At 44.2% G+C, this 12,221-nt stretch overlaps 1 protein-coding gene across 1 annotated transcript; it reads right to left on the bottom strand.

The window, feature by feature from the left end:
* Positions 1 to 958: 958 nt before the first annotated feature.
* Positions 959 to 10,469, bottom strand: LOC121594439 (ATP-dependent RNA helicase dbp2-like). The gene is made up of 5 exons (XM_041917684.1): positions 10,443 to 10,469; positions 9,892 to 10,051; positions 8,118 to 9,382; positions 3,758 to 3,936; positions 959 to 3,675 (listed from the first exon to the last, which is right to left on the bottom strand). Coding segments are annotated over exons 2-5 (2,184 nt in total). The 5' UTR covers positions 9,894 to 10,051; positions 10,443 to 10,469; the 3' UTR covers positions 959 to 2,937.
* Positions 10,470 to 12,221: the final 1,752 nt, after the last annotated feature.

Here is a 12,221-nt window from a genome sequence, read left to right as displayed (position 1 = left end):
AATGACCCAAGAATCCGACAGGGAAACCCCTCGCAGGATTAGCACTGTTGGGAAGGGTGAGGGCTTCTAAATAAAGAATACCCGCTATTAAAAAAAGACTCAACATGCCACAACAGTAGGGCACGGTAGAATCTTGGTAAAAATCTTTTTTTAACAAACATTTAATTATTTGAAAAATCGTTTTCCAGCACTAGGTGAATTGATGAAAAGATAGTTTCCGAAGGGTTTACCGTCTCATGTCCTGATCTACGGAAGGAACTAAATACTTCTTGATATGTAATTTTTAGGTTTTTGTAATTTGTAATTGTAATGTAATGTAAAGATGTAATTTTTTAGATGAGGTTTAGGTTTTGTGCAATAGGAAAGCTTAATTTGACATTCACATCTTGTAAAATGAATTCGAAAGATTATACCTTCTGTCCGTATTCCGGATCTTAACCGAGTGGAAAATATCTGGAGAATCATTGTTTGACGGATCTATGCTGAGCTTAGTGTTTCGGAGCCGTTTCGGAAGCGTCGGAGGATTTTGAAATGGAAATTCTAAAGAACTTGATCGGCAGTATTCTAACAATGATTTCCAGATATTCGACCATGTTGGACTGAAATGATTATTGAAAATCAAAATGTATTAAGAAACATGCATATTATTTTATGTACGCGGCTACATGCTATGACCAACAACATTTTTAATGTAATTGGAGGTGCGGAAAATGCAACAACCAAAAAATGGAAATATATAAAGTTATATAAACAAATCATGAAAATAAATCAAAATCAATCTTCTATCATAATGTATACGACTGTTGCTATAAAAACTTAACGGTGAACCTGTGATCTATTAGGTTCAAAGTTACTCTATACAGGAGAACTCCGGGGATCTGTACCCCGTTCCTACAAAAAATAAACGGAAACCACATCTTAATTTCGGAAAGATTTACCAACACCCAACACACCTCAATTGGCATGAATTTATCTTTATTGTGCATTCAAAATAATCGTCACTCCATTCCGCTACTTCCTTCAATCAGAGGGACGGTTGAACCGTTCTGGGGGAGTTACAGAATTATTTCGCTTTACAATGTGAGATAAAGTTCAAGATTTGTTGCTTTCTTTTATTTTTTTGCACTTGCATTATTATTTTATCATTCAATGTAATTATTTTGAATAATTCACAGTAATGTGTGTTTTTTTTCTCTTCATCTTTTGTTATATAGAAAACAGCTTAAAGGGAAAAGGGGGAAAATACCATATTTCCACGATGAAACAATACACCATTGATGCACGAAAAATGCACACTAATCTACCGGATACATACATGTATATGCGCTACTTGTTTTTTTTACTTCTTTTGTTTCCTGTTGCACTTTTGTTTTGGTTGTCACTTGTTTTGTTTTTGCTTTTTTTCACTAACAAACTTCCGTAAAGTGTGTGCCAAAGTGTGTATGTTTTGTTAAAATAGTCTTTACTAGACCGTTTTATATAAAGAGATACAATAATAATCGTTGACATATTCTGTTTATGAAGAATGTGTGTTGTGTTTGAACCATCGTTTGCTGGTTAAGATTTGGCTAATCGTACCCCCCTTTCCACCTTTCACGCACATATATACACACACACACGTACAACAAACGGTTGTTTGAATAACTCTTTGAATTATTCTACTCTCGCTGTGTATATGCTGCTGTGGCGTGTGGCGGGAATGAGCGGTGGTACACTTGAATGGTTCTATGTTGTCCTTCAGTTTTACTCTTTACTCATATTTACATTTTAAAATTTGTCACCTTGGCTTTGCTGCGCTATTCTGTTGCTCTATGATGGTGGTGGTAGTAAGGTTGCGAAGAAGAAAATGTTGCTGCAGTAAATGTTGACGGTGCCGCAACTTTGTTGTTTCTTTACACTGTATATTTCATATCGTAGTACACAATTCAAGGTTTAGCGATTCTTGGTAGAGTTCACATAAATTTCTTCGAAATTCACTACGAAGCACTTCCGAACCCAAAAAAGAAAACCTACAATGCACAGCCGGCGGACCGGAAGAGAGATGCACCTACCAGAACGGGTGCAATATACTCTCCGTCCACTGCACCTGCTGTGTTGGCGTTGGCGCCAGAGGTTAGAAGTGCATTATTGTTTTTTTCTTCTAATGCATTTTTTGTATCCTTCCTTCCTCAGAGTGCAACAACAAGCGTATCTAGTGATAAAATAATGGAATCATCTAAGGTGTGACGCGAACGTTTTCCAGTGGGACACGTGGGGCGCGGACACAGGCCATCGAATTTGGGAGTATGAAAATCAAATAAAACGGATTGAGCTTTTCGAGAGCTGCCGGAGCCGATGGTAAGTGCGCCAAACTTTCATCCTGCCTTTCATAATGCCACTGGAAAAATGTTCACACCCATTACGAATATAATAGGGTTAGACATTTTCGCACTGTGCTATTGCTGTGTATCGCGAAACGTTAATTGCTCTGCATTGGACGAAAGGTATAAATATATGAAAAATGCTCTAAAACCAATCAAAGCTGAAGAAACGATTAAAATATATCACGCAATATACTAAACAGCTTGATCGCTTCATGTCCGTAAACTGCACGAAGCCGTCCCCCCTTGCGTGCGCGCAAACCCTTCGCGCAAAAGCGACCGGATGAACGTGTTTGCTTTAACTAAATAACCGATGGGATAATGGAGACGCCTTTTCTTCGCCCTTGGTCAAGCAGCGAAAGTGTTCGTGGGTTTACATTGTTTACGCCCAAATACATGTTTACGTTTGCTGCGTTTGTTATTGTTAAAACTAATTTGAAATGAAATATGTGTTCATTCAAGTTCATATTAAGATTAAATTAAATCATACTACCCTAAGGTATATTAGTGGGATGAAAGTTGAAGTGTTCTAAGCTCTAATGTGCTCCCCTCTGCTCCCTAACTCTCCTCCTCCTTCTTAGTTGAGAACAACTTGCGGCGGCGGATAGGCGAACGCGGGTGTCGCTCCGTTCGCTGCGTACTGGTACGCGGCGGCGGCTACTGCTGCGGCCGCTGCCGAGGGAAGGGCGGAGGACTGTGATCGGGCGCTGTACCCGCCGCTGCTACCGTACAGGTCGCTGCCGGGCGCGGACTGTGGTTTGTAGGACGCGGCGGACGCACCGTACGCTGCGGCCGACGGATGCGCACCGGCCAGACCAGCTCCGCCGACCGAGCCGGCGCCGGGGTATTTGCTCTGCTGCTGGTGGTAGCTGGAGGCGAACGCGGCCGCTGCCGCCGCAGCCGTCGCAGACGAGGGTGGTCCCGAGAAGCGGCTCTGACGCTGGCCTACCACGCCGGCACCAACGCCCGGCGGCTTCGCACCCATGGCGGTGCTGGCCGCCAGTCCACCGAGCGTCTGGGGCGGCAGCCCGGCTCCCACGCCGTACATCGAGAGCCGATTGTCGCCGGCTGCGCGGGACGCTACACCGTACTTGTCACCGTCGCTGCGGCCCATACCACCACCACCACCGTACTTTGGCGGTGCTCCACCGTCCCGCTGTCCACCGAATCGGCCACCATCGTGACGCGGACCGCCACCGTAGGGACCGTCGCGCGGCGGACGGTTCTGCTGGCCACCGAACCGGTGGTTGTTGTACCGCTGGCGGCCCTTGCCCATGCTCGGCTTGGCCAGCTCGACCAGGCGCGGATTGATTACCTGTGTGCGTGGCGGGAACAAAAAGAGCGTTAAAAAACGGGCGTGATGGCGTTTAAACAAAGGAAAGGAAATCACAACCTACCTGATTTGCCTCGCGCAGCACGTTGATCAGGTCGTTCGCTTTGTTGGCATTCGAGTTGGTGAACAGGGTGTAGGCGGTACCGGTATTGTTCGAGCGGCCCGTTCGACCAATCCGATGCACGTAATCTTCGGAATTCGACGGATAGTCGTAATTGATTACGAACTTTACGTCTTCCACATCTGCGGGCAGACATGTGACACCACACGCACACACACACGCACGTCGTGCATACGAGTGTTGAAGGTGGGAGGTGTGGGTAGGAAGGTATGTGTTATTCGCTTATCGTATTTAGAGAAAAAGGTTCAAAAAGGTTCGCAGTACACTGTCGAGAGTTTGGGGCGAATTATTGCCCTTACATACAAACAAACTCACACACACATATCGCAAAAGAGAATGGGAGGAAGGTGTTGTTGTGGGGAGAAAATATTTAAAGAGAGATTTAAACGCACGCGCACACACAAGACCAAGGTGTGGATAGTGTTTGTAAAAAAAAATATAATAATAAATTATTTAGAACTGGAGGAGGTCAAAACTGAAAGCTCAGGAGCATTCTACAGCACCGAAAAGTTCGGTTATTTCTGAAGGAATGTGGTATTATAAAAAAGAGGGGGTTTTGTCTAGTAGTGAAGGGGAAACGAAAGATTGACCTCGTATAATAGCAGACGCGATACTTAGTGCAAATTGCTACAAATACGTCAAGGCTTTACGAAACAGTAGGACAGTGAAGGGGAACGAAGGGGGGAATGTTGAGGGTGGGGTGGGGTAGACTTGTTTCGAACATAATGTGGAAGTTAACGCGTGGGATAACATTATTCTTCAATTCTTTAACCAGATCTCACAAATCATCAATCGCAAACTGCATCAACCCTCAACCCCAACGCGGCCGGACGCGGTCTAATGTTGGGCGCGTCGGGCAGGAAGACACAAACAGACGCAAACGATTAACCACAGATATTTCCTTTACAAAGTTCGATACAGCATATTGTTCTTTCTGTTGTATTCCGTTTTCTTTTTACTTTTTTTTTTGGTCCGGATTCACTCTAGTTTAACGTAATTTTGAATGTTTGTAATTATTTTTTTTATAACGACGCTAACGTGAAAATTATTAATTATACCCCTTTTTTACAAATACATGCAACAACTGCAGCCAAAGATATCGATATGATCCTCTAATTTAAAGCGAAAGAAAAACGGCGGCGTTATGTACATGCAAATGTGCTCACAAAAAAGGGGTCTTGTACTACGGAGATCGAACTTTTTCTTTCCTTTTAAAAAAGCTAATTTTACGGTCAAAATATCTGCGCTTTCATCCTTTACAAACGTTCACAAAAAACCGATTTCATCCTTTGTACAGTCAAACCATTGGCCCGGAGATCACACTAAGAGATATAGAGAGTGAGAGAGCAAAAGCAGCATTCTTCTGCAAGCTCTCACGTACATATTATAACTTCGCATTGTTTAACGTTTCACACTCACTCGTAAGGAACTGCGGTACTGTTTTGTTTTGTTGCTTTTGTACACCACACAACAGACACCCACAGGCTAAAAGTGCATTCGGAGAGTCATTTTAGTGTGTGGTAAGAACGGAAGATACAATCAAAGGTGCACACAGATGTAGCCAACGGTCCATCATTCATCAAGCCCGAAGAAGATGGGGGAAGGTTTTCTGCTGAACAGTCTATGCCGGAAGGTTAAACTGATGGACAGAGTTAAAGCCTGATGTATCTGATATGGGGTCAAATCGCAACATGAATTATACATTTGTCGTGCAGAAACGGAACAACTCAAAAACGGGAAATCATAAACAGTGTTGGTTGTAAGCGTGTTGTTGCAAAATCATGTCTATATATACTCAGAATGACAAGAATCATGTCTATATACCTCAGAATCAGATCCACCGCAACCGATACCGAATTTCTCCTCGGAAAAATCGGATACCTGCCGGTAGCAGTAGCAGCAGCCAGCCTATGTGTATGATAAATGAAGGTAGGACACCAAAGAGCAGCACTAATGGAACATTATGCTTACGCGTGTGTTATGATCGGAATGGCGGCTGTTTAACACATCTGTCCAGTTTAAATGGTTTAAAAAGCTTTTAAAACAACAACACTGGCGGACACGTCTCAGCTTCTTCGGTGTGGCTTTGTGGCATTCAGTTATGGAGCCCAAGCGCCCTCTTCTCCATAACCCATCGATATCACTTTGAAAAGCAAACGCAACCACAATCGAGCTGTATATTACTTAGGTGATAGAATCAGGGTGGGCGTGAGTGGTTGCAAAGTCCTTGGTACGTGTGGGTGATGTACTGCATACTGCAGCAGTATAATATAAAACGGTAAGTGTATCGGTAAACGTTATCCTGCAGAGTGGTTTCGGTTAGTTTAATGAGCCAGTCATAGAGCACCTTTCCTTTGGTCACCTTTTCCACCACACCTTGCGCGCAAGTCGGAATGGAGCGACAGCGGCACACGGCGACACAACAAGGCACGACGAAAGGAAACGATATAACTTAACAATGAAGGAACCAAAAACAAACATTATTCTTAAACTAGGGAATAGAGAGCTCACCATCATATACAATACAATTATATACGATAAATTTAACACGCTCTTGGCTAACGTTCTCTGTATAACAGGTCCAGTTTTTTTTTAACAATTTCTACCCGTACCCGTTTTTTAAAAGCAAAACTGAACCGGCGCCGTATTGTAAGTGGGTCTTAAATTGCTAAATGAATTTTGTTTTTAAAAAATGGCGCCAAGCAAAAAGCACACTGCTTGTTCAACTGCCTCCATATTTGTTCTGTGTTTCCGGCTGTGAGTAAGTAAACATTTGTCCATTTGGCGGTAGAAATGGGTAGTTAGTTCATCCCCCTCCGTGTCATATCCAACCGAAAGCCTCCCCAAACATGCAAACACACACAGTTCAGAAGCTCTTGTGGATGCGACGATGACGGATACCAACTAACGATTCCCTCCCTCCCCGGCCATATGATAAATTACTATTGTATTTTATATTTTTCCTGATATTCACGATAATGGAAATAAATGTATGTATGTTACCAATTTACTGCTCGCCCCCTCCGTTGTATGATTTTCATCCTACTCCGCGATGGTGATTGAGTGAGCTGAAAGAAGTAAGAATCGTTGCACCGCCACATACTTACATACCCGATTCCACAGAGAAAACCGTAACACCGCTACTGACGCCGCTGTAAATTTTAATGTTACGTTATCGTGGGTTGTGAATACAGGAAATACATAAAACCGGTTTTTTGGATAATGCTTGTTGCTCATTTACAGCATTACACTCTCACTCCGTTTTAACCATTCGATTCCGCTAGACAGCAATAGAAACAATCGGTCCAAACAAATACAGAAGAATATCCCTTTAAGCAGGTGTGACTTGCCGCTTGCGCTCTCAGAGAGCTCTCGGCCAGGCTTTGTATTATGGCTGAGGGTAGGTTTGTGTGTGTGTGTGTGTGTGTGTGTGTGTGTGTGTGTGTGTGTGTGTGTGTGTGTGTGTGTGTGTGTGTGTGTGTGTGTGTGTGTGTGTGTATTGCAGCGACATGCGCTACAATGGCGTATTATTTTGCTAATTTATGAGCAGTATTGCGTTGATATGTCTGTTTTGGCTCCACACATTATTATCTAACCATTTGGCACTCGCTTCTTAGGCTTAATGCGTTACTATATATCAAGATCTCGGCCAGTAATCAATTGACTGACAAGGTTTGGCATTCGCTTTTTCGTCTAAATCGACAAACACAAGCCCCAGAGGTTGGAGCGTTTCATCGATCCAGTTCAGTGTCTCTTTCGTAAGGCTTTTGGTCGATCGATGTAAGAGATTTAGTAATAAGGGTTAAGAGCATTTTGTTTATCGTATTGCAGATGATGTAAGATTGCGCTAGAGAAAGTTCTATGCCTCCGGTAAAGGTGCATGAACAGCAGAATAACTATCCCAACAGTGAGTTGAAGAGAGAGAGAGAGAGCAAAGTCCGGAACATATAGTGTGTAAGGCGCGTGTGTAGATTTTACAAGAGACTGTATGCTTTTTTGAAGGATGATAAAGTGGTATTTAACATCTAGTGGTAAATATGTAGACTGTCCCCTGTAGCGGTATGATGCAGCCCCGCAACACAACGTCAAACTCTTTGATGGTTGCAAAGGTTACAGAATATGCCAGAGCGGGCTAATCTCTACATTTACCGTTGGCAATGTTTGTTTCAGGGGGGGAGAGAGAGGGAGCGATTGCGTTCAAAGTCTGCCACACACTTCTGATCCTTGCTTCAAGGAGGATAGTATGGATGTACGGGAATCCTAGATAAACCGTGCCAGCAAAGGGCGGAACGTAAACACTTACCCAAGCCGCGGGCAGCCACATCCGTGGCGACCAGGATGCCCTGGCGCCCGTTACGGAATGTGCTGAGCACGTAGTCGCGCTCCTGCTGCGATTTGTCGCCGTGGATGGCCACCGCCCGCCACCCATTGCGGTTGACGATGCGCGTAATGTCGTCGACACGCCGCTTCGTCTCGACGAAGATGATCGTCTTCGTGTCCGGCTCGGCCGAAATCTCCGTCAGTAGCTTCATCAGCTTCTGATCCTTCTCGTAGTCTTCGCACACATCCACGATCTGCAGAATGTTGTGGTTGGCGGACAGGTTCAGCGACCCGATGTTGATCTGTATGTAGTCGGCCAAAAACTCCTCCGCCAGATTGCGCACCTCCTTCGGCCAGGTCGCCGACCACATCAGCACCTGCCGGTCCGGGCGGATCTGGCCCATAATTTTGCGGATCTGCGGCTCGAAGCCCATGTCCAGCATGCGGTCGGCCTCGTCCAGCACCAGGTAGGTGCAGCGCCGCAAGTTCGTGATGCCGCGCTCGAGAAAATCAATCAGCCGCCCGGGGGTGGCAATCACGATCTCGGCACCCCGCTCGAGGTCCCGGATCTGCGGGCCCTTCGGGGCGCCGCCAAAAACGCACGTATTGTTGGCGCTGACGCGCGAACCAAAGTCCGTCGCGACCTGCTGAATCTGCTGCGCCAGCTCGCGGGTGGGCGCGAGAATCAGCGCAATCGGGCCGTCGCCGCGTCGTATCGTCGCCTGGTGCTGGATGTGCACCAGCGACGGCACCACGTAGGCCAGCGTCTTGCCAGACCCGGTCTGTGCAATACCCACCATGTCGCGACCGCTCAGCGCAATCGGCATGCCCTGGGCCTGGATGGCCGTCGGTTTGGCGAAGCCCTGGCGCTTCAGCTCCTCCATGATGTACACGGGCAGCCCGCCGTCCTCAAACTCCATGCTGGGGCGAGGCACGTCGCGGCCCTTCAGAGTGATCTGATGCTTGTCGAGGTAGCTGTCAATGTCGGACACGCTCAGGCCCATCAGGCCGGCCGACGGTTGGTAAAAGTTCTTCTCGAACGGCGTCAGATCCTCCGGCTCCCACTTCACGTTGCGGAGGTTCTTGCCATTTTGCGACTGGCGGTCGAACGACCCCCCGTTGCCTCCACCGTAACCGCCAGCTCCACCCTCGCGACGGAAACCACCGCCCATCGGACCTCCTGGACGACCGCCACCGTGCATTCCACCGCGTCCGAAACCATTACCAGGCTGTGGGCGATTTCCGTACCTGCGAAAGACAGAATAATCCGATTACAAAAGAGTCAAACGCAATGAGAAAAAAAACACACACACACAACTGCATTCTCAGTGCGCCGACTCATTATTGAAAAATCAATCATCCATGGAACTTGTATCCCCATGGCTGTAAGACGCGCTTTAATTTATGACGCAAAAAAATCAATAAAACATTTCCAGCCCAGTATATGCACTGCAATGGCTTTTCTGATGCCAGAGTCACCGTTTAGCGTGCTCCAGCAGCATTGGAAAACCGATTCCATCGCGTTACCTAACCTTTTCCAGCACTTGAGCGTACAATCCATAGCAACTGTGCGGAAACTAGGGCAGGTAATTGCAGAAGGAGAAATTTTCTATGGCTCTTTTCTATGGCCGCCATCTTGAATTTGCCCCTTTCGGAGCGCTGGCGGATGACGAAATTTTCAACCGCAGTTTTCGGCCAGGAAAACATGTTTCCCGACCAAACTCGATATGATTACGAATAATAAGTGCTTTACTTACATTTTTAGTGTATTTTGAGGGGGGTTGCTGCAGTTTACGAGGCAAAATCGGGAAAAATAAAGTTCACGGTGTGAATTGCACGACCTTCTCCGGTTTCGCTCACGAACACTCTGAAGCGCATGTTGACATATGCAGTGTACAGTGCGTCTCAAACTTGATTCTACCGAGGGGCGAAAAATGTCATTGGAATGTTAAAAATATTGTTTAAAATTTCTGATTACTTAAAAAAACCATTTGCTAGGATTATATTGAATCATTCATATCAGAAATTCATGAGTCTTGGAGTCAAATTAAATAAAATTAAAATAATTATTCCTTATATTTTGCTACGGCGAAAACCAGGCGAAATGACTTGACAGCTAATTTTCTTTCGTCGTCCGTCATCTTTGAAAAATGTTTGTTTTCATAACAGATTCTATGGAATATTTTTGATAAATTCTCAATCAAATTAACAATTCATAGCGCTGATGGTGCATATAACTTAGAATCGTAAGGTAGGTTCAAATGTTGTACAACGCACAATAAAAACTCAGTTAGTACTTGTTTTTTACCATTTCCTTGGCTGGTATTATTGAATCCGTTCGTAGCGGGAACGTACGGCGCTCACATGAAATTCTAGGGATGGCAGGACATTTTTTGAGCCCGGTCCCAAGATCTATTAAGGAGAACAGGTCGATGCAAAGCCCGTTGCTAGGTTGCCATTTTCAGCTCGCTTTTGACAGTTTCATGAAAAAGTGTTTACAAACAAACGGCTAATAGTTAACGCGCAAAAGTGGACGAATTTACTATTAGGAAGGTTATATTGGTTAAATTTCTTGCGGTCAATCACTTCTGGACAATAAAGGAGAAGTAATTGCAGTCTACTCTGTATCCAGAAACATTGATAACCTTTTTCATTGTTTGCCATTCCGTGACCACAAACCACTACCGTTTGCAACGGTCCTGCTGGAAAAACGATATGTTTAACATGTTCCAACTGGGTTAAAGCAGTCCTTTTTACTTTCAATTGAACACTGAGAGTAAAATGAAACATCCAATCGACACACACTGGTACAATATGCATACCGTCATTTACTTATAACCCGGCTACGAATGATAAAAGAGATCCTTGGATTGTATCAGTCATGTAATATTCTAATTGGATTCTAATTCTTCAAATATTCTACCAGGAATTGAATGTAAAATGCTGAACAAAACTCTCATTCACTCCATAGCAACGTCCATCGCTAAACATAAACAATGTTCACTTTAACTGTCAAAATTTTCCCATGGCTTTCTGTCAATTTACTCTAAGCGCTTCGACCTGTTCTCTTTCAAGGACCTTGCCCGGTCCTCCAACACCGCGGTAAATAACTGTAGCAACCATCTAGTACGTAAGAAAAATGAGTGTCGAGACGTACGCCGCCGCTACGAACGGATTCAATAATACCAGCCCTTTAGTTTGTTGCGTTGTGAAGTGTAGCACAGTAAGCATATAATTCACATCTAAGTGCACATTGCATTAAAACACTTTGCTGCCATTCAAAACCAACAAAAAAGCAGTTGTGAACTATGTAATTAGAAAGAATATCAGTGTCGCGGTTGTGATATTCTCAATTTTCACCGAAAAGTAAAAGTTAAAGGAAGTTCCCTTATCTTAAATTACTTGCCCATGCATTGCTCGGTGTAGTTTACCGGAGGAAAGCAAGTAAGTATTTAATATTTGTTCAATTTGCAAATTCCATAAATTATTAAATCATACTTTTTAACGTTCTGCTGCTGTAACACCTTGATTTTGCTACTCAAAATTAATACGCGTTATACAATCCATCTACTATTTGGCGTTACGACTGGTAATACCGGTCATTACAGGCTTTCGAGATATATGATTGAGTCAGAGAGCACGCAGTCAAAGAGTCGGTTCTTGCATCGGAGTGAAGGTCTCTACGAGGCGTGAACCCACGATCGGCATTTTATTTATAGAGGCTTTGGACCTTTTGGCCGACATTCGCCTATTTTCCACGAGAAGCATGTTGTTGAGTCTTGTGAATTATCGCATGCTAATTTCTATAATCCATTGCCACATTTCACATTGGTATTGCTGTAAATGCCACTGTTCAATAGTATTTCCTTCTTGGATCTACATCTCTAAAATTGAGTGAAGTGATAGTAATAGGATAAATATTGTATATTTTTTATAAATAGTTAAAGAGTGTGATAAAGATTCAAATCTCTATAGTCATTTTTCTACTTTGATTCAAATCACTTAAAAGAGAGCTCGGAAATTTCGAAAACGGTTGAAGCGAAGTCCCTAACAACATTCAATATGTAACACCCAGGAAAGATGAGAT

This window comes from Anopheles merus, chromosome 2L (genome assembly GCF_017562075.2).
Source record: "Anopheles merus strain MAF chromosome 2L, AmerM5.1, whole genome shotgun sequence".
Lineage (NCBI taxonomy): Eukaryota > Metazoa > Arthropoda > Insecta > Diptera > Culicidae > Anopheles > Anopheles merus.
Note: the sequence above shows the minus strand (reverse complement) of the source record. Positions and strands in the feature narration are given on the sequence as shown.